Genomic DNA, 23358 nt, shown 5'->3' with positions numbered 1-23358 from the left:
ACGCAGCACTACCCCACCATCGCTCTGATGATGCCCACGCGTTGGCAGGTATTTGTGATCTGCTGCCCGGTGGTAACACCCTCGGTGTCGGTGTTGACGTTGCAAGGGTGCAATACCAAGAAACGTCCCTCAGTACCATGGTGGTGTCACCGAGGTGTTGCAGAAGTGTTTCAGGTGGCTGTGGATGGGGCCAGAAGGGTCAGCGGCCGCTCCTGATGTCTGAGACTCTCCCACGTATGGGTAGTTTTGTCCCTCATATAGACTCTATGCTATGGAAGGGAACACACTTTTGTCTGTCTTCAGAAGGGAATGGTGGTGGATTTCTCCTGGGGGAAAGAGAGATGCTTAAAGAGAATTAAGGAGGCTACAGCTCTTCCATTAGTACAACCTGGCACACCCTGTGCTGTGGATCGTTTTCCTGGGAAAGAGGCTGTGTCCCTGCATCCAGCCTGGAGAAAGATGTAATAAGCAGCTATTAGCAGCGTGTCTGCAGGTTGCTGAGCACTGCAGCGAGCTGCTTGTCAGCTCTGAACCAGGTTCCTGCCGTCTGCCCTCTTTGAGCGGAAAAGTCCTTGAAAATCCATCTGTTTCTTAAAATGGAGAGATTTGATGAAATTCGTCTGCCAATAACTATGTAACAGGATCGGTTTGGTGGTGTTTGGTTTGCTAGTACACTAACGTATTGTCTCAGTGCTTACAAACTTCCATTTTCAGTAAGCTGCACGTTGATCGCTTTGGATTCTGGTTTGTTGCTGCTTAAATTACCGTGCTAGCCCACGCCTCGGAGTGCTTTGTGCCAGGCTGCTCGCAGACTTTTAAGACAGCCTCGCTGCTCTGATCTTAGCATGCTTACATCAGGGCTTGGCGCTCTCTCTGTAAGCAGGGGGAAAGGAAAAATACTCACGGGGGTGAGAGGAGGGGATTTCTTCATCACTACCCAGGTTGTGCTTCTGGGGTGTGGAAGGAAAACTTAAACCCAAACTCTGAAAAGTCCAGAACAACCTAAACCGGCGACCACGTTGTTTTCTGGGTTAGTCAGGCCGAGATCTGTTGTAAAGCATCAGCTTGATTGACAGGAAATCTGACCGTGATTTTTTTGTGCTGTATGCCATGCCAGAGGGACCTGCTGGGTGAACTGGGGCTTTTTGGGGGTTGCACAGGCAGGGGCAGGAGGGCTTGCCTAAACCATGAAGAAATGGGAAAAAGCTCAGTTCTCCCTTTCTCTGTACCCTCACCAGCGTGCCTGCAGCTTTTCCTCTGTCTGTGTGTGTGTTTATCTCTTTCCTTAACACACATACACAGAAAAAAAGCAGTTTAGCAAGAGGCAGGATGAAGGATGTAAAAAGCACGTTTCTTTCCCTACTTGGCTCTCTTCTTGCAAAAATAGCATTATTTTTTATTGCTATTATACAAAGTAAATACTAAACAGCATCCATTGAGGAAACACCAGCAGCCAGGCCCGCGGCAGAACAGCGGAGGTGCTAGACGTGGGGCTGGACGCCCGGCGAGCGGCTGACGCCTTCTGCCTGGGTCTGCTGTTCTGCACCCAGGGTGGGCGCAGTGTCCGTGACTGCCGAAGCTGGAGCCGACCTCGAGCTGTCTTTATCAAAGACGAGTGTGGATATCCGCGGGGTTTCATCTGTTTATAGTGGAACGAGAAGGGTTGGTATTTAAGGATGTAACTGGCTCCTGTGATAAATCTTTCCCTTCCTGCTCGCACCACGCTCCTGTGCAGGCAGAGGACCTCACAAAAAATCCCGGTTTCTCAGAAGTTTCCCAGGGTATATTTTATTTACAGAGCTACAAGTCTGGGAAAATCAGCAAAGCCACCATAGTTGTGCTTTTTAAGTGTTTTCTCCATCACAGTCTTTTTTGGCGTGTATCTTGTGTGCCTGCCCAGGTGAGCTCCCCGCTGACCTAGCTCTTCAGCCTGCAGATCCTTCTCATAAATTCGTAGTATTTAAGGTCAGAAGAGAACCTCAAATCACCTAGGCAGACTGCCTGCCTATCACAGGCTATTACCTTTAATTTGCTTACCTCTGTCTGGAGCCCAATTACTTGTGTGGGAATACAGGCATCCGGCCTTCAGCTGGCCATAGCTATTGCCTTTGGCACTGATAGGTAATGGTTAAGCAGCCGGTGGAGGTCTGCTCCGCTTCCAAGCTGAATTTGGGTGGCTGCAGCTTCATTCCTTAGTTCTTGCTCTGACTTTCTCCTCTATACCACACAGTCCCTTTGCAACCCTTGTTTTGTCTCTGAACAAATTCATACAACCTGTAGCAAGGTCAGCTCTAAACATCCTTCATAAGCTCTTCAGGTTTTTCACAGCAGCATTTTCTCTAAGTCTTGATATGGGGTTTTTTTGGTAACTTCTTAAATACTGAGCACCTTCCAAAACTGCAGAGGCCAGGAGTGGATACAGTGTTAGGGTCACCAATGTGCACAGTTAAAATAGCCCCTTCAGCCCTGGTTGGATATTCAGGGACCACAAGAACCTTTTAGGCACAGAAGGGACATGTTTCCCCACTTTTCTCCCGAATTCCTCATCCCTCCTTGGACACAGCCCCGCTGCCCTACCGCTCCGCGTCTGGCTCCGGGATTCAAAAGCTTTTTCTTTGTAGGGCTTGGCAGACTGAGAACTCCAGCTTATGGTGTATGGCTCAGGAGGTTGCTGTAAAAACCCATTAAAAATCATTCTGGTGCAAGAGCTTACGGGACCTTTGCTCTTGCCTGTGCATCCCCACGCAGCCTGAGCATCTCCAGCTGCTGGGAGCCGGGTGGATGGTTCAGCCTTCCCTAAATTGATGGATGCATAGTCTGTCGCAAGGACGTTGAGCCAAATATGCGCTGGCGCAAATAGATGCAGCTCCTGTTAAATTCAGTGCGAAACCAGGCATATAAACTAAAGCTGAATTTCAGCTGGAGTCTCTTTATTCTGTAATAAATTCCTAAATGGATTGTCAGGTTTGATATTCTCTCATAAATGTCTAATTAAGGAAAAAGCAAATCTCTGCTTCATAAAATCCCTGACTGATAGTACTAATAAAATGTCATAAATGCAATGAATGTTGTGATAATGCTTTTAGAGACTAACTGCCTTTCATTATCGTTAGCACAGAACCGATCAGCACCCAGTCTAAGATACCGCCGTGCCATGGTGGCATCACCGGGTGCAGGATAGGGCCTGGCCAGGAGGAAGAGGAGGAAGGAGGGGTCTTTGTGTCAGCGGCTGGGTTTGGTACCTTCCTCACCAGTCCCTGGGCTGGAGACCACCTTGCCCCGTCCCCAGGTCCTTGGGACTTCACCGACGTGGGTTGTCCCCACGCACGGTCCGTCCTCCGCTCTGCAGAGCATTACCCTCGCGGCAGAGAGCTGAGAGGGAGGATTGTGGCTTCCATCCCAGCAATTTGGGGAGCCCTCAGCTGTGTTCCAGGCAAGGAGGAGGCTCCCAGCCCAACTCGCGTGTCCCCGGGCAGGGATGCAGGACTTCTGCTGCTCCCCCTGCGTCCCACGCTCGCCCCCGCACCCCAGCCGTAGAGCTTTAAAGTTGGAGACGGTTGCATGGAAATTATGTGCAAATATGCAAATTATTTCGTTATGTCGCTGGCACGAAATGGCATGCATGAAGCAGATAAAAGCTTGGCAGCTACAGAAATGGGGAAGGCAAAAAGGAGTTCAAAGAGTGATGCTAAGCTCCCCCGTCCTCCTCTTGCCCTCCAAGTGAGCGAGCTGCAGGGAGAAAAAAGCCTCCAGGCTGGCCTGGGGAAGCGTGACATCTCCACCTAGCTTTCCACGGCCACCTCCATCGTGCTTGGTTAGTGCAGCTGAACATCGACGCTTTGGCTGGAATCTACTCACGTATCGAGCCACATCCCTGCCGCGTTTGCAGTATGTGTGCATTTTTCCCGGCCTCGTCTACTAAATCATGAGCGGTAGAGGGAAGGAGGGATGAGGAGCTTCTGTTTTCTTTATCCTCCAAAGCAAAAAGTCAAGACTGGCAGTAAGAAAAGATTTTTTTTGCATAATTTGTTGTCAGACGCAGCAGTGCTGGGAGTCAGGAAGGGATGGGACGGTACCTGCGAAACCCCTGGAGTACGACGCCGAGGAAGTTATGAAAGAATATGCATAAATCTTTCCAGCACGGACATTTTCCCAGCCCTGCCTGGTGTCACAGTGGCTGTTGGTTAGATGGATGCACCCATCGCTGCCGACCCGGGAGCCCGCCTGCTCCAAAATCCTAACCCCGGCTGGCTTCTGTCGGCCGTGTCCAGTCTCAGCAATTAGATCATTTAATAAACCATCTCATTTCGGGCTGTTTTGTGTAAAGCATTTTACCTGGCTTTATTTCCCGCATTGCTTTGTATTCCTTCAAACTCCAACCCCGCAAATCGATGCGGTGCCACTATTGTTGCCTCTAAAATGTTTACTCCTGGCTCTCTTTAGGACCTAAAAGGCTGAAAACTGCATCGTAATTGCCCAATTAGTCCTAATGCTGCGTAGTGTTGACTGTTTAGTTACCATATATTGTGTACAGAACTAATTGTGGTGAAAGTAAATGAATGTGAAGGAAACAAACAAGCTACTAGAAAATAATTACTTGGAGTGTTTCTTTTTAGTACCTGTACAGCAGATTTCATTATAGTCAACAGCTTCTAAAGCTGCTTGAAATAGCGGTATTTGTCATTTTCATAGAAACTTGATAATGACATTAATTTATCTTAATGGTCTGTTCTATTGTTATAAATAGTAAAATTAGCTTAAATTGTCTTGCTTTTGCTGGTTTTGGATGGCTCCAAAGGGCCCCACAACAGCAGATGAGTAGATAATTTGGTGTGCTTGACAGATTTCCAATAATTTGTTATGTGGAACATGAGGTAATGCTAGTACCATTAATGTTCATTTTCCTCTAAATTCATTACTGCCCTTTTCCCTTTTATCTTTTTTAATGTCTGGGCCATTTTTCTATATTTCAAGTGGAGCTACAAAGCCTATTCATATTCAGCTATAGTAGCTATTAACATTCTGCACATAGAGAACATCATGTAGAAAAACAACTCTTTATGAAATGATGAGGCTGGTGGCTATTTATGCTGGGAAGTAGGCAAAATGGGTTGTTTGCTGGTATTAGGGATTGGCTGTAATTAAGTCAAATGTAATTTTAAAGAAATTTAAATGTTTTCATTTTTATAGCCAAGGTAAAACACAATTCAGGGAAATTCTAAGAAGGTGTAAATGCATTAATAAAAACTATTTTCCCTGTTTTCTGCCACTCCTGTTTAAACTTCACCGAGGATTTTATGCACGACTAGTTATTTGCACAATATTTTCTACCCAATTTAAACCTAATTAGTCTTGGGAAAGTATTAACATTAACGGTACTTTTATGTGGGTTTGCTGATACAGTAATGATCTGAACAAACAGGAGAGCTTTCCATCAGGGAAGAATTACTTTGCCTTCCTCTCCTTTTCTTTCTTCTTACTTTTGTATCTAACCAACATCGGCATCCTCTTCCCCTCCAGGTGCGGAGACGCGGAGCAATGGAAGGGGAGGAAAGGGACGAGGTTTCGCTGTCCAAATCTCTCCAGCGTGTACGTAGCGTATACGAAAACCCAAGCAGAAGCGGTAAGACGGGAGGCTGGCTGCCATGGGGTGACTATGGAGGGACGCCCGGCACCGTGGCCATGTCCCCATCATGTGGTGGGGGAGCAGGGGCAGACTGGGAGGGGAGAGGGGCTTTGTACTGGTCTTGCTGGTGAACAGTGGTGAGGAGCTCCTGTTCAGCCAGGTAGGAGGGGGCTGACCCTGCGGGCACCCCCTTTCTGCTGGAAAGCGCTGAGAACATTCTTAATTTCTGTATTATTTTACATTAGTTCTAGATTTCACCGAATCACGAAGGGGTTGTGGTGGGAAGGCACCTCTGGAGGTCATTTGGTCCAACCCCCCGCGTAAGCGGGGCCACCTTTAGCTGGTTGCCCAAGACCATGTCCAGACGGGTTGTGGATATCTCCAAGGTAGGAGCTGATATTTCTTCAGTTTAGGTGTATCGGGCAACACGCGCCTTTGAGAGACCACGAGTTAACGTGATCGTCAAAACAATGCATTATTTTAAACTCGTCATTAAAATCAGCCACTGCTTACGCCTGATGTAAACGCCCACCCTTTAAGTCCGCGTCCCGGCGCTGCCGCTCGGTTGTGATGGTGGGACCCCCTCACTCACGTTTAGCCACGCAGGGGGGCCCTCAGCTAACCCCCTCATGGGTTAAGGGGCACGAAAGCCTCCAGGGCTGGCAAATACCTAATTATGCAGAGGAGTCACCTTCCCGGCCTCCCTGCTGCTCGTGGAGGCACGATAAGAGGAGATGCTCGGCCTCTGGGTGGGTGAAGTTGGCTGAGACGGGCCCTCCCCACAATGAGCTGGATGGGCATATTCCCTCTGCAAAATTGGGGACCCCAAGGCGGGGGGGCCCTAAAACCAGCTGGCATCGCCGCCCAGCTCCCTGCAGCCGGCAGCCAGCAAGGGCGCAGGCTTTTTTTGGGGGGTGGCTCATTCCCGAGTTACCCGATGTTACCCCTACAGAGGTCGCGTTTCCCTGACAGCCCCCAGACCGCAAGCTTTGAGCTGGGTTTTGTCTGAGACGCATCGTTTCCGACCCAGGAACACTTTACAGGAGATGGCTTGAGGCGATGGCCCCCCCAGCGTGGACCTGCCCGAGTACCCCAACCCTTGGGACTCCCTTGGGCACCCCATCTTTATGTTTTACCATATGTGCTTAACGTTCTCTGATGCCGCCTGCGTCCCGGGAGCGGAGCTGAAATCTTCGTTGCTTAATTTTTCTTGACTCGGCCTCTCCCAGGGGCTTTACATCTGATTTATTTGGAAAACTCCTCCTCCTGTCTACGGTAGGATTCATCTCGCCTCCCTTCAGACACTATTGTGCAAAAGTCGGTACCTCGCCTGCTCATCCCCGCTCCCTTTCAAGACAGGGAAAAAAAAAAAAAAAAAAGCTATGCCCACAGTGTGAGTCATCTGATTTATTTCAGACAACTACATTAGGATGAGATGAACAGCACCTAAAAGTGCCAATTTCTCTCCATTAAGGAGAAAGGGAGCCCAAGCTCCCTGGTATAAACATTACGTATCGACATGACAGATAATCTGTGCCTGGGCAGAGCATCTCTATCCTCATGCCTCACATCCAGACCGTCGGTGGGAGAGACACCCATCCGGTGAAATTCTCCTCCTTCGTGAAGGTCCCGGGTAGCTCCACGTTCGCACAGCTACAGCTGTGTTTTACTTCAAGGTATGAAAGTACAATGTAGTTACACATACCTGAGTCTTTCCAGACTTCCCGAGCTTATGTTTCTTTCCAAGTTTGGGCTGAAGCTTACCTGCAGTCTCCCCAGAGGTCTATTTTGCTGTTCCTGTTTTGTACATATGAGTTTTAAATCTTTTTTTTTTTTTTTTAAAGGTGTGCTTGTCTTATTTTTCAATTCTGGGGATGTCACTGCGCATGCTGAATTTTAAGAAAATAATTTTTATCTGCTGCTGCTCCTGTACTGAGAAATATATTGACTTGATTGAGCATTTATAATTAAAATATCTGATACTCAAGGCTCCCAGAGACTCACCGAGTGACAGTCAGACACACCCGGCTGAGGCTGGAAACAGCACATTTTATCTGTTGTTCGCAAGTGTCTGTCACAACATGCCAGCTTTGCTCCTTGCTCCCTGCTTAGCTTTTATCTCTTTGATAACAAAAAATCACGCTAAATGAAGGGGAAATTTGCATCGCAAAGATGCATCTCTGTCCTCAGCCTTCCACCCTCGTGCAAAGTCAACAGGTTTTTCATTTCAGCATCGCAACCCATACAATTGATAAAAAAACACTTGCAAGCCCAGGTGAGCAGCTCCTTATTCTTTTCTGTGAATGGGAGAGCAGTGTCTGAAGGATGCGGCTGATAAAATATTTACTCTAAACCAAGGAAGATGTCCATTTGGCTGTTCATTTTTTAAATAATAACCGAAGAATGAGCCGCCAGCCTCACATCTTAGTTGATGTTGATCTATTTGCTGAGAGAATTAACTAATTCTAGCAATAAACGAAGGGTTTTCTAAAAGCAGACAAATGCATTAGACTTCGTTAAATTGGGGCTAGTTTTCTTCTGCCTCGTGAAATATGGGAGTGCAGCAGCAGCCATCTGCTGAAAGATGTTTCTGCGATGCTTCTCAATTGACTCCGCTCCTGATCAAAAAAAATCCCTCCCTGTACCTTCCTCACCAAGAAAAATAACGAGACAGAGAAACAAAATGAAATACATGTAGACAGAAGCATAGCTGATGGGTGCCCTCAAAGCCTGCCCTGGGGTTGAACCACCGGTCCTGGCTGTAGCTTGCAGCAGCAATTCTGGTCCAGGGTGGCGAGATCAGTCCTTCCCAGGTCTTGGTACTTTGGGAAAGGTATAGATTATTTAAAAAGCGAGGGGAAGGCGAATTAGGAGTGAAAGAAGCAAAGGAAAAATGAGCATTTTTTTTTTTTAACCTAGCTAAGACTGATTTACAGCTGTGTAAGGAAGCAGAGCTGTGCCTTGAGGAGCTGCGAGTCTGGAAGGAGAACAAACAAGTGAAGTTCAGTCTTGCCCATGCTGGGCCACCCAAAGGCTGCAAACTTTGAGGTAATTATAATTTGTTACCCATACCATACAGGTAGTTATAGTTAGTTAGATGGGTAATTATAATATATGGGTAAAACATAATAGATAGGTCATAAAAACATATTATCTATAAAATATGCTAGAAAGTTACCTACAATTTCCCTGTCCTGAGGTTTTGATTGATTATGCACCTTCATTCCTGACCACATCCAATCTGGCTGGGAAGCAGGATGAAACCCGTCCTTGTGCAAGCGCTGCTGGTGCAAGTGGCTCTGGGCCCAGGCCCAGGGTTTCGGAGCGTATTTTTGGAAATCGGTGCCACCCGACCTCCGAGAGGGTTCCTGGGGTGGTCACTGCCGTACAGATTCACGTACGTGGCTATTGACCGAGGGAATATTTTCCTGTGAGTGGGTGAGTCCCAGGAGACTCAGCTGATGAAAAATATTTTGCTATGGTTGAGGTCTCACCAGATTTCTGGCAGATGCTTTCGGAGAGGAAAAAAAAGGGAGCAAGTGTTTCATTCAAGAAGTTCCTTGCAAAATACAGTTTCTTTAGATTGCAGTTCAGGTTGCTCTGGCCGGCTGAGAGAGACGCTCTGAAAATACAACTATTTTTGATGCCAGAGAAAGTACCGAAACTGGCATAGATGATGCTGTCGTCCAGGGGAAAGGCAGTAAAACTGGCACCGCTGGCACACGAGCAGCCCGCGGCAGGACGCAGCGTGGGGGAGCGAGGACTGACCCTGCACCCCACGGGCACGGCCCGGGACGAGGACTTTTTGGGCAGGAGGGGGGTGTTCTCGGGGTCTTTTCTGCCTTGCTAAATGAACCGGGACGCGGGAGATTAAAACGTGGGCGCCGAAATGGTGTCCGCAGAGGAATAAGGCAGAGGGTCCAAAACCACCGTGGCCGGTGCAGGGGAGCAGAGGGACTGGTTTCACCGTGGGAGGTGCAGAGTTGGGTCCTGGTCCAGTCTCAGCCCAGTTCATGTGCAAAAGGCACTGGGGAAAGAGGGACCGCTCGCTTTTTTGCTCCGCCGGAGGGTGATGCCCTAGACGCACCTCTGTGCGGCGGGCGAGGAGCTGTGAAAGGAGGAGGATGCAGCAGAAGACACGTCCGATATTTGTGTCCCTGCCTGTGGGGCAGGTTAACTGGGCTGGAGGAGAGGGGCTGGCTGCTTTCGCCCCGAGATCAGTTGCAGCCCACCAGCAGCACTCCCAAATTTGCCGATTATGGCAGTTGAACTGAGCCGAGTTGGAGATGGGGTAACTGAAATTCAGCAAGTCTTGAAATATTTGCTGTTCTGCTCCTGCGTGAACTCACGCGAATCTATTTTTCAAGGTTTATGGTAAAACCCAGTCGTGCTGCTCAGGCCAGGCTGGAACGCTTTTCTGCATCATTAATTCCTTGGCTTGTTTTTCTTTTTCCAAAGTTCTCTGCAGGTCATTCCCCCCAAGTGCAGCGAGGGCTGGAAGAGCACATTGAAATCATTATCGATAAACAGTTACATCTTGAAGCTACACAGAGCCATTATTTCACAAAGAGGCGAACAAAATGGTTTTGCATCGTGTGAATTATTTTCCTATTTGAAACACAGAATTTCTCTCAAATAGCTTTAAAACCCATATCGTAGTGAAGCATCCAGTTTGTTCCATTAACTACTCACGGAGTCAACTGGAGAACCACTGTTATTAATTTCAATGGAAAGCTAAAATGCAGTTCATTTTCTGTAATTGCAGGCCCATCACCTAAAGACCCAGGAAAAGCTTTTAATCCAAGGCATTTTTAGAAGGGTATGATTACATCGCATATCTTCATAAGGTGCATAATTACCAGGACGTCAATCACAAAGAAACACAAAGAGCCAAACTTCCTGGGCTGTTAGGGACCGGTCCCCTCCCACCGCCCTGGGACCGCCGGTCTGTGGGGTGCTGGGGTGGGCGCTGGAGGTGGGGGACCTCGCCGGGACCCAGCCGTGATTTTTTTCCCCCCGCGGTGGGGAGCAGCAAACCCAGCAGCTGTCCCGGTGCCAGGCTGCATCCCCAGCACCGCCAGTGGTGTCGGCAGCGATGGAGAGCCCAAAATACCCCTTAGGCCTCCCCGCGGACCACGTGCTACCTGTCAGAGGATGATGCAGAGAGACCCTGAGCCCGGAGGAAGCATTAGTGGGCTGGAAGATGCCTTGGAAAAAACAGCACTTAAAGGGTCGTAGGGGAGCAGCCAAGCATCATGGCAGGGGGACAGGGAACATGCAAAAAGGACGGAAAAAATGATGGAAAGCTTGAGAAGAAAAATCTGGGGGTAAACGCTATTTAGTCTAAGGATGAGAAAGACCCTGTGGGGTGCAGAATATTCAGTAGAATAAAATTTCAGCCCTGGGGCACAGGAGAACCCATCCCAGCTGGACGGCTGACCCGGACGCCCTGGGTGAGGGCTGCAGCGGTGTGGCGGCTCCCATCCCAGCTGGGTCGGTGGACGTCACCCCGTGCCAAGCTGCCAGCCGCGCTCGCACCGCAGCCAGAAAGGACCGTGCGGTTTAAATTCGAGGTCTTTGCTCCCTTGACTCTATTCAATCGAAACAAATTGCGTAGCTCCTCCAGCCTGCCTGTGGGAAGAGGAGACTCCAGCTGGAGGGAAGAAGAAAGGAAAACCTTTGGTTTTGAATTATTGCTTGGCCGTTTCGCTCAAGGAGGGACAGCCGTGATCGCCTGCTGTGATTCAAGGCTGTTGCAGCCCAGAGGCGTACCGGCAGGACTTGCAGTCGCGGGCAGAATTTCAGAGCAAGTCCGCCGTTCCCAAGTGGGGTCCTTTGTACTCACAAACCTGAATCACAGAGGAAACTCAAATCGGTGGAAACACATAGATGCCAGAAGACAGAGCCACTTAAATCAAGCGTTTGATGTGCATTCACAGCCCCTTTCCTTTCCTTCAGCTCTTGGCTCCAGTCCTCTCCCGCTTTAAGCACCGATGGATGCTGAGCAGTGGCTGCAATGGCAGAGGTGTGACAGAGCTGAAGCTCTTTCTTTTCCAGGGCTGCCTGAGCTGTAAAGAAAGAGGAGCCACCTCTTGCCATGTCCCACAACGAGGGACCCTTTAATTGATTGCAAAAAGAGCTAAGAAGTGCACTTTGCATCTCGGCGGATGAGGACTGCGGTGGGTATTAGTGGTGGCAGAAGTAGCTGTTTGGGAAGCAATTTAATTAATCAAAAAGTAAGAAACAAAAAGGTCAAGTTGCCTCTGCTGTGCTGCATTTAATCTGCACGTGTACACACGACTTCAGGCTCCCGAGTTGTTTTTTTTTTTTTTTTTTTTTTTTTTTTTTTTTTTTTTTTTTTTTTTAAGCTGGCACATTTCCCCAAACACGGTAACATTTTTTAACTTCTGTGGATGACATTTTCTAATATGTTTAAGGATCTGTAATATTTTATGCTTGTAGCTTTTTGCGATTGTTGTTCCAATATGGCACTGATGCCAGTATTAAAGTCTAATATGATTAGAAAGCTCAATTGTATAACCAAGGGGTTATACTCTTTATCTATTCTAATCTGATTAAAATGCTTCTCTTCAGTAGCTTTCTGCAATCGCTTTATAGCAAAACCTGGGAGCAAAGCCACCAGCGCTTTGGTTTGTCCCAGAAGGAAAGAAATACCAAAGGGGTTCCTTAATTGCGTACTTCATTCATTACCATACAAAGCTGGGTCCAAACCGCAAACCCGGCTCGTTTGGCTTTAGTGGAGCTGCTCCCTGAGAAAGGGGTTGTGGAACCGGTCGGATGCCTGGGCTCACCCTGCAGCTGGTTAAGGTTCAATACCTGCTTTAGGGGCAGAAAAAGGCATTTTGGGTCTTGCTGCCTGGTGCCGAGGTTGCTAAGCAATGAAGTCACTACAAGCGGCTAATGTCGTGGCTACATCTAAACCCCATCATAGCATTACATTCATCATTGTAATTAAATTCTCTCACTGCTTATGATACCATCTCTCTTACGTGATGTATCTTGTCCAGCCTAGTGCTAAACTAGTTAATGCAACAGAATGCATCCACCTCTACTTTCCATTGCCATTTAGTGCTCACATGCTACAATTTATCACAAATCTGAAGGCACAGTACAGAAAATGCATTGCAGAGAACGTGATTAGTCCATGAATAGGCAAAAGCACAAAGAGCGAGCTCTGTTCTGCTAAAACTTACCTCCTCTCCTTCAGCTGGTCCTCTAATGATTACCAACGCTGGGATGGCAGAAGAGCTGTGTAAGACCAACCACAGCTGCTGAAATAGTGCTGGTTTTGCACCACCACACACTACGCTTTGGGGGCAAAACGGAGCTGCTGGATGAACCCCCTACAGAGCAGAGGTTATCGGGTGTGCGATGGGTCCGCAGAGGTAGGCGAGCCTAACTCCGAGACCAGAGTTAGAGAATGCTTCCGATACGTGTTTACACGAACCCTCGCAGTTGCATCGATGGGAGCGGTTGGCTCTCATTCTTCCTTCGGCAAAACAAACTTGGGTTTCCCTGCTGAGGAGCGTGCTGTTTCTGCTTGGCTGTGCTTGCAACCCGCAGATTCCCCCAGCCAGCCTTCACCAGCAGAGTTTGACAATAAAAACAACCCCCAAACCCAAACGCATTCCCTTCTCCTTCGAAAACAGCTTCAGGCGCGGTGAATGCCACGGCTGATGCTGAGCGGGCTGCGCACCTTTGACTGGACTCTCAGGCCTCTCTGATTTCTGAGTTGTCTGAAGTCTTCTGCATCGCTCTACAGAAGGGAGCTCATCACCATCTGTGATGGCCGTGCATCCTTGACATGGGCACTGCATCCATATCGCACTGCTAATATTCAGGGGACCCGTCCACGTGATATGGCAACAAACAAACAGAAGGACAACATCAACATTTAGCTGGAATTAAGCTTTCTTACCCTTATAATATTATCTGAATTGTCCCAGAAGCATAAAGTCTAAAGCCTTCTCCAACCTCTGGGCAACAAGGAATCTAAGAATTGTTCTTCACTAGCTGGATACATTTGTCAGGTGTGATGAGGTCACTGCCAATCATTTTCTCCTTTTTCTATGCGTCAGGGGAAATCCACTTTTTAGGTAAGTAAGCTTGCCCAGAAGTTGCCTGAGACAACTGGGATGAGGGTGTTCACTGACCTTCCTCGGTGTTAAAACATCTTCTTGGGCCATGTGGCGTCAGACACGCGTGGCCTTAACCCTCTGTTTGCCATCACTGCTGCCCTGCCTGGCATACTCATTCTTTTAACTCATCAGGATCTCCTACCTTAGTTTGTTAACAAATTTTTATGATCCATTAAAATCGCCTCAGAAGTAAATGGTCAAGTTTCTTAACTAAAAGGAACTTGCCTTGTTTCTGATATTATCTGGGTCACACTACATCTGAGAACCAGGCTTAGATTTTCATTATACCGGTCCCAGATCTATTAGGGAATCAGCAAATAAATGAATTCTTAATTCTTTTATGATGTTGAATTTTCCCCTCAGTTGTTCCTGACTCTAAATAGGAAGTTTAGAGCAGCAAATATCTTCAGATTTTGCTTCATCGGCATGCTGTGAAGCAGAATAAACTCTTTTACATTCTTCGCTGGACGGTGTTCATGACTAGGTCCACCACCTCACACAACAGCTCTGTGCACCTTCAGCTGCAGCAATGAATTCATTCATCTGTCTGTAAATCAAAACTCTGACGGTCTGGCTCTTACCTCACAACAAACACAAGAGCCAACAACCTATGGGCAGACGTGGTTTCTTTCTTCTGCATTTCTGTACATAGGCTTGGCTTGGTTTTAAAGGAACTCATCCATTCCGTGCTGGTTTTGGCTGGGACAGAGTTACATTTCTTCACAGTAGCTAGTACGGGGTTGTGTTTTGGATTTGTGCTGGAAACAGTGTTGATGACAGAGGGATTTTTTGGTTACTGCTGAGCAGGGCTCACACAGAGACAAGGGCTTTGCTGCTTCTCACCCCACCAGTGAGCAGGCTGGGGGGGCACAAGGATTTGGGAGGGGACACAGCTGGGACAGCTGACCCCAACTGACCCAGGGGATATTCCAGACCATACGACATCATCCTCAGCATAGAAAGCTGGGGGAAAAAGAAGGAAGAGGGGGACATTCGGAGTGATGGTGTTTGTCTTCCCAAGTCCCCGTTAGGCGTGATGGAGCCCTGCTGTCCTGGAGATGGCTGAACACCTGCCTGCCCATGGGAAGTGGGGAATGAATTCCTTGGTTTGCTTTTCTTGTGTGCACAGCTTGTGCTTTCCCTATTAAACTGTCTTTATCTCAGCTCACGAGTTTTCTCACTTTTACCCTCCTGATTCTCTCCCCCATCCCACTGTGAGGGGAGCGAGCGAGCGGCTGCGTGGGGCTTGGCTGCCAGCTGGGGTTAAACCACGACAGTCGTAACCCACTAACAACTGCAAGAAATAAGAAACGAGGTTCTGGGCAACTTTACTGCAAATCATTAAGAAATTGCTTTTAGACTCATTCCAGCTTTGCAGATGTCTAAAGACAGAGCATACTTGCCTGCAGGAGATGGGAATTGATGACCAGGAGGCTCAAGTTTCAGCTGTAAAACCGATGTTTCCAGCAAGACTGTCTCCTTGCATCAAATCTACGCTGTGAAAACATCCTCCAGCTGATCGGTACCAGCTGGCATCGAGGGGAGAGAGGAAATGCTGCTTGCAGCAAAGTACTATAAGGCACAGATCTTACCTCCGCTTTAGAAACACTTCTCAGTGCTGGAATTTTGGGTTAAACAGCTGGTATGTTACCCCGGTGGGATGTGCATGCCCTCAGACTCTTTTGGTACATTCACTAACTGTAATTTATGATAAATCACAGCAGAAAAAAAAATCTTTAAACTGAGTCTGCAATGAGCTACCCATATCTTTTGCAAAGAGTGAGACAATACTTTGAGTTATTACAATGAGTAGAATGAACTTTTATTTTCATTCATCCTTCATTAATACCATACAATTAGATAGCAATGTCTGGAAAAAAAAAATAAATCTTGAAATAATTTAAAACAGAAGGCACAGAAAACCAAACCCAACTATGCAGCTACAAGAGAAGGGGGAAAAATGATTCAGGAAAGGAATTAATTCAGAAAGGTTTTATCGCTAGACATTCTGATCAAAAGCTACAGCACACAGAAACAAAACTGCACAGTTTAAGCTAACCCATGCTTTTGTTACATATACATATAAAAGAAAAAAAAAATCTAAAAATGTGATTTTTTGCAGGGTTTTGAATGAAAAGTGTAATTTTAAAAATAAACCCCATTAAATCTAGTACGTGTGTCAAAATCTTCCCTAAAGTCTACACTGAGATGTACTTTACAGAAAAATCTGCATTAAGAGCAAAGCATACAGTTAAACAGCACCTGGGGATGGGAGGAAACTTGTTCTCAAATCAGTTAGAGTATCAAATAAGTTTGGTGTTTGCTTCAGAAACAAAGATTCTCAGTACAGTAATATACTGTAGAGAACATTCTTTTGTATTTTAATATTATGAAATTAAACCAATAGCATACGTTACAGAGAGGAATAAAACCACTTCATTCATGTGAGATGTTTACAATTTTTTTTGCAAAAGAGTAACTTTATTTCTTTTGAAAACAAAGCTACTGGAATTAATGACATGCGATAATATGCCCCGATATTATACCGGCTAAGTTTGAAAATAAAGTTCATGCTTCACAATTGAAATATGCTGTGATTCTCAAATACATTCTCTGGTAATTATTAATACAATACAGAGGTCATTCATAAAATCAGTTCAGGTTGGGAACCTGGTTTATAAATGAAGCTTTTTCAAATATGCAGAACACTGACAACACACAGGGTTAGCTCCAGGTCAGCACATTTCTTTCTGCGCTCCACCCCTCTTTTCTTAAACAAATGGGTGCTTAGCCTGCAAATACCATGGAAAGGCAAAGTCTAGAAGTTACAGGTTGGTTTGTAAAAATACTAAATACAAGCCAAGATAAACAGTATTACTCTTACTGACAACTTAATAACAGGTGCTCTCTAAAGGAGAAAAAAAAATAATATCCTGAAATGCAAGAGAGATCGTTTCAGCATTTGATATCAAGGCATTTGCACATTTGTCAGGAGATGACAGAATAAGAGTGAACTTTGCAGCTTACTTTGTAGTTGGACGTGAATTCAAAGAGCCTTCCTTCTAGCCTGCCCACCTGTAAACCCTAACATATGGTTTCTTAATAGCTTGCTTTTTTCCTGGAAATAATTCTCTCATTTAGAAAGTACAAGTCAAAGTATTGTTTCCACACATGAATAAAGAGAGCTGACAACTACCATAGAAACGGTAAAAATGATCTTTGTAAAAATGTTCATCAAAATTCTCTGACATAGCAAAACATTCATTTGTAAAGTAAAGTCTAATACTGCAAGCCATTCACTCAAAGGCGACCTCGGGCATGTGTATTCTTGCCAGCGTTGCAACAGTAATTACTTCCATATTACTTGTCTTTATAGGATACAAACTCTGTAATATATTAAAGTTTCCTAACAAAGAGTCCAATTATTGCACTTTATAAAAATTCCAGTAATATCAGGCTTTTGTCCTACTTTTCTATGAACACTGATGCCCTGCAAGAAAAATTTGGGGGACCAAGTAATTTCTGATGAATAAGATGGATTACTTGAATTAGTCCAAAATACTGAATCAAAAATGGAAAGGCTTACGAAATGAAGAGACGTACCTTTGGAAACGGATTTTGATTCATAGCAGCAGATAGATGTGTCATTGCTGTACTGACACACGTTCTCTTCACCGGGAAGGATGGGCACATGGCTATTATGTTTATATATCACACCTAACTTGAGGAATGTGCAGAGAAACCCAAAGAACCACTAAGTTCTTCTGCTGACTCTACAAGCCTGACGGGGAAAGCTCAAGGACAGCCATATCAGAGTGGGAGTTTCTCTGTGAGCTCGTGTATATTTGCATTTGCGTCAGCAATGGATATAGCAAACAGAAATGGCTATTTCAGGATGGAAGGATATATAGAGTAAGTCTGAGAGGCCCGTAAAAAAAGAAAATACAGCAGTTTTGGCCCTGCTTATAACCAGCTGTATCAATAGGGGAAAAAACGATAGAGGAGATTTTTGTGCCAGCTATCTAGAAGAAGACGCTGCTTGAACCGAAGTGATTCGCAAATCTATATGAGGCTTCCAGGCCAGCAAATCACCGTTAAAGTTACTTTGTTCCTCTGCTCCTTCAGCATGGGAACGAGTGCAGAATGGCTCATTCCAACCGTGGACAGTCCGTTTACAGCAACAATCATATCACCACACCTAAAAAACACAAGAAGAAAAAAAGCAAATGATGACTACTGTTCTGCAGTAACTAGTACACACCAACAAAGAGCACTTCATTGCTGAGGTGACAGGTTTGCATCAGGTTGGAAGTGTAGCTAAAAAAACCAAAGGGGTTCAATTTTAAGTCTGTTTTACTACTGAAACTCATCTGGGAAATTCCCAAATCACTAGATTTCAATTCTAATACAAAAGATAGTTCTGCATTAAGAGCTGACCTGTTGGGAAACGTGAAAAGAGAGCTGGAAACATCTAATGGAGTCAAGAGAAGATAATGAGATAGCATGTGCATGACAGAAGCATTTCTGTTTGTTTGTGTGGATTATAACACATTTACACCAAACATGCCTTTACCGTAGGAGGTGTAAGTAAAGATACTTATGGTTACCAACCGCATTCCAACCGAGAACCTTGTTTTCAACGGCTTACGATTTTGTCAAATGTAACCATTTGGCTTGAAATCTCCCTCAGCAGATGGTTCAATTGAGAAGCTGTAGCATCTCTGTGTTTTGAAGCAGGGAACAGAAATTTGGGAGGGTGCTGTTTGCCGGCCTTGAGAAAATTGACCTCAAAGCGTTAAGTTTCATTTTTTACAAGCTCAAGTGAAACTTCAAAAAAGCACCTCAGTTCTGCCTACATCAAGCGTGCTCCATCTCCAGGCATCTCTTCTCTGCAACTTGAGTGTGTGTTTGGCAGCCCCCAAAGCAGTCAGACATGACTCGGGAGATCAAACAGGACTTTTCCTAAAACTGATCCTCCCAGCTACTGGAGCCACCAAAATGGAAGGCAAGAAGATGCCGTCCTGAGCTCTCCCAGTGCCCTCCACCAAGGCAGAGCAGAGGGAGAAGGGGCCCTGTGACCCGCACCAGTCAAATGCGCGTTCAGAAGCACTTCCCTGCCTGAACCAAGGTACCCACCACCCAAACCACAACGCTCCAGTTCACCGAGCGGGGTCTCACTCAGCCGGCCTTTCTGCTGAAGTCATTTCACCTTCTATAAAATCACACCAGACAATGAATGTCGGCAGAAAACCATCTTAACTATTGAACTGTGAAGTTGCTTCCTTCCTTCCTCTCTAGCTGAACAAAACATTTAGATAATTTAAAAAACCCAACAGAACAGCTTCAAAAAGCCCTGGCCCAGGGTAACTCATGGTGCAGGTTCTAAGGAGCTCTCTCTTGTCGATAGCCCATTTTTAAGTCCATATTTTCAGTGAGACAGTATATTTGAACGGAGGGTACTATAACACAATATCACACAAGAGCATCTTTTCCATTCCTTACAAGGGGTAAGGGTGACCAAAACCACCCTTCCCTTCTTCTTAGGAATGATGCTTGAATTTCCATTTGTGTGAAGACTTCTAGCTATTAATTTCCCAATCTGAAATTATTTACTTTGGGTTGAACTGAAATCTTTCATTTAATCCCAACTGTTTCACAGTTGGCTAAAAAAAAATAATAATAAAAAAAATCTAATTTTGTGTTCAGCCAAGCTATTTTTTCATTTATTTATTTAGTCATTGAACTGAAAAATCAATTACTGGCAAGGCTCTAGGCATAAGCACATTTTTTCTTAAGTTACTTTGTAAGTAAATCTACATGTACAAATGATGCCATAAAACTTCAAGTTGCATATTCTTTACTTCCACCTTCACAAAAGATCAGTTTATGAACAAGAGAACCTTTAATAGGAACTGTAAGTTCTGAACTAATCCCACACAAGGCTAAGATGCATATGCGCCTCTTAGACCTCAGGGTTGCATCTAAACATAACATGCAAGTAGAATCATATAATCTTTAAGGTCAGAGGGGTCCTCAGGAGGTCCCTAGTCCCACCTCCCGCTCAGAGCAAGGTCAGCTGTGAGATCCGACCCGGTTGCTCGGGGATTTATCCAGAAACCTCCAAGGACAGAGACTGGGCAACCTGTGCCACTGCCTGACCGTCCTCATGGGTAAACACCTTCTCCTTCTAACCAGTCCCACTCTTTTGTTCAACTTGTGCCCGTTGCCTCCCTTCCTCTTGCTCTGAAAGTTACTCGAAGGGGCTGTTCGGTGACCCCGAAGATATCTCTGCTCCAGGCTGAGCAAGCCCAGCTCCCCCAGCCTCTCCTTGTAGGGCAAGTGTTCCAGCTCTCCCCATCTTGGGGGCCTCTGAACTTGCCTCATTTATCAGTCTTTTTCCTGCCAACTAATGACTCTCGGGGCACTGATGGGGACATGATCTTTTCAGAAGTGCTGACTTTTTCATCTACTTTCTTGCCTTTCCATTAAAGCAGCAGCACCCATCTTCAGTACCAGTTTCCACCAGTGGCTTCAGAAGGCTACATGAAAGGATAAAGCAGTTTTCCCCACTTTACAGAAATAAGTTCTAATTTGTCAGCTGTGCTCTAAGAAGACAAAAAAGTTACGAACTAGCCAGATCTGCAAGTAAACATTTTGCAATGTCTCTTGGCCTAAAGAAGCGTTCAACAGGGATTTGGAGACAGCAGGTGACATGAGCACTGCAGCTGGGGAGGAAGACGGGAGATGGCAGCGGTGCCGGCACAAGCATCACCTCTGACGGACACCCCTTCCCCAGCAGAAACACCCCAGTACCCCCAGTACTTCCCAGCATCACACTCACTGGGGGGCAAAGCACTACCGGGCTGCAAGATCCCCCCAGCGCAAGATGCTACAGTATATTTCCTTAAGCGGTTAGTTGCACCAGCACGTAATTATTTAAAAGTGTTGATTATTATTAGTATTATTTTAGCTTACTTTAATCTTCCATCAAAGTATGCAGGAGTTCCAAGAACAATCGTTTTAATGAAGAAAGGCTGGTTCGTGTGGTTCTCCTCGTAGCCACCGACGATGCTGAAACCCCAGCTCCCTAAATTGCTCCGCCGCAGTACTACATCATGGCAGCTATGTAGGCAGCTGTGGAATGGAAGCACAGGACAGCAAGAGAAAAAGCCATGTATACCACATATAGATATTTTTATTGTAGGCACAACACCTGCTGCCTCATCATTACCACTGTGCTAAGCGTGGAAGAGACGGGGAGGGATGTTGATTAGACTTCTGTTCCCAGAGTAATTTTGCAATATTCAAACCGATTACCAAAAAAACCCACAATCTTGAGACAGAAAAGTGTCATGAAAGAAATAATGCAGTGCTAGAATAATTACTTAAACACAGTTAACACTGTAAACTGACAGTAATAGCATGGCATTTTAGGGATTTCACAGGTGGCAAGAACGTGGGTGGAAAATGGATACCTGATGCGTTTAGTTTGCAAATCAAAAATGCAGTGCCTTTTTCTTCCAGCCCCAGTCTTTAAGTAAAGGTCTAAAAATCCATGCATCATCTTCACTATCTCTGAACTGATGCATCACCAGTAATGAAAATGTAAACGATTAACCATTTTATTACACAGATTGTAAATAATTCAGATCATGCTTCACTAACTGTACTGGTGTATGTTATCTCCCCCAATGAAAATTAATTGTTGCCAATGAAGTTGGCAATGACTGTAATTAAAAAAACCAACAACACAGAAATGAACTTTTGGGTAAAAAAGATGCCAAGTTCTTTACTGAGGTACAACACTCCTTTAATGAATAGCAGCACAACACACAGCCTAACTTTAGGAACCACGCATGGGCAGCTGTACTATCTAAGCAATAAACCACTGCTGAAGCATGGAAAGGACGTATATTTACCAAAACTGAGAGCTGTTTGTTGAGATTAGGTAACTCATTAATACTTGAATAGGAGAGAAATTAACTGACAGTAAAACTCAGAAGAAGTGTGAAATCTTTGGAGGGCCAACACATGTTTCTGTTATCTTCAGCTGCAATTCTGCTACCAATACACCTGGTTCTTGTTGTTGTTTTATGCTTAAACTACAGACCTGAGCCTGGTAACTCTATCAGAGGGAGAGGAATTAACCTGCGTGCCCTGACTGAAGTTAACAACACTATTTGCTGCGGTGGGAGCTCTTCTTGATAGTGAGCAATGTGGGAATGAGCTTACAGCTGTAGCCACAAAAGAGTGAAAAATGGAAGAGTAAAAATGAAACATGGTGATGTCCAGCAGACTGCAGATTAGTCAAGAGGAGGGAACTCGCTGCAAATCGTGAAGGGTTTTTGTGTTTGGCAGAGATGGTAGTGGGTTCTTGAAAAAAACACAGGGTTATTTGTAACTACAGGCTCCTACCTGTGCAAGAGACCCATGTCAAGAGCCAGTCAGAATGGCAAGTCTGATCCAATATTCTAAACTTATGTATTTGGCCTCGTAAATTTAGGTAGCAGATTAGCAAAGAGACATGTGGGTATATACTTTGTGTTTTTATTAATAATCTCTCTGGTTTAGATATTCAGAAAGATACGATAAGGTTAAACAATAGAAAAGATGACTTGTGTTCAATGAGAAGAATTCACATGGGTAATTACTACGGTTTGTGAAGAGATAAACCAAGTCTATTCATCTTCCAGATTCCTAAGGAGACACTGCTCCCGTTTGCTGTCCGCTTTGTAAGCACACTGCCGACCAAATATAGCTGAGATGGTCAGTCAGGCAGAAATAAGGGCAGATGTGCTGCAACTAATAAGGTCTCTGCTTTTCTCTCTCTCTCTCGGACCTAGCTTAAAACAGGTAACTAATTACTTTATCAATTAATTCCGTACCTTGGAAGTCCCAGCCACATCACCCACGACGGTGACCAGCTGGCATCGTATTCATTTTCACTGATGGTACTCAATTGCTCTTCGTTAGCCTGGGGCTGTTCTTCTACGATCTGGACTTCCAGGGCTTTCAGGGCCACTACCGAAGAGGCAGCACTTGCTTTCAGCATGGCCACGGCCTCACTGTGACTTAGGTTAGTCAAATCGATGCCGTTGATGTTCAGCAGCACATCACCTGTATGAAGGCGCAAGTGAGAACACATCAGTCCGTCAGAGTCGTTCCTACCGACAGCACCTCCCGCGCCAGGGTTTCATTTAATACTGTATTTTTTGGAGCTGAGACACTCTGAACTAACAGCCTAGGAACGTGAATAGCTCTGAAGCCTTATACCGTCAGTTTGAAACATTAACATATTGAACTATTAAGCTGGATCAGTATCATTTATTTCCGCATAACACATCAAATACTGCGGCTTCTATGGTATATCGCCCTGAAAATTTGAGATGGAAATTACCTAAGCACCTCACCATCTTGTCCGCAACTGCTATTGCTGATGCCACTACATAATTGTTTCCAGGGGTGGATCATAGGTCCACTCTAACTTTAAAAGGGAGGGAAGAATGATGGAAGGAACAATACAGGCACCAAAAAAAACCCAACTCTTGTAGATAAGTGAGTCTCCACAGAGTG

The 23358-nt window shown here is 45.6% G+C and overlaps 1 protein-coding gene across 3 annotated transcripts in view; it reads right to left on the bottom strand.

The window, feature by feature from the left end:
* Positions 1-16237: 16237 nt before the first annotated feature.
* The window catches only part of LNX2 (ligand of numb-protein X 2), a 63990-nt gene continuing 56869 nt past the window's right edge, over positions 16238-23358 (bottom strand). For all 3 annotated transcript variants that reach the window (XM_075050678.1, XM_075050679.1, XM_075050680.1), the window contains 3 exons: positions 22671-22902; positions 20761-20919; positions 16238-17983 (listed from right to left, as the gene is read on the bottom strand). In XM_075050678.1, the coding sequence (XP_074906779.1) occupies positions 17848-17983; positions 20761-20919; positions 22671-22902 (527 nt within the window). In that variant the 3' untranslated portion in view covers positions 16238-17847. The remainder of the gene's footprint in view (positions 17984-20760; positions 20920-22670; positions 22903-23358) is intronic.

This window comes from Buteo buteo, chromosome 18 (assembly GCF_964188355.1).
Source record: "Buteo buteo chromosome 18, bButBut1.hap1.1, whole genome shotgun sequence".
Lineage (NCBI taxonomy): Eukaryota > Metazoa > Chordata > Aves > Accipitriformes > Accipitridae > Buteo > Buteo buteo.
Note: the sequence above shows the minus strand (reverse complement) of the source record. Positions and strands in the feature narration are given on the sequence as shown.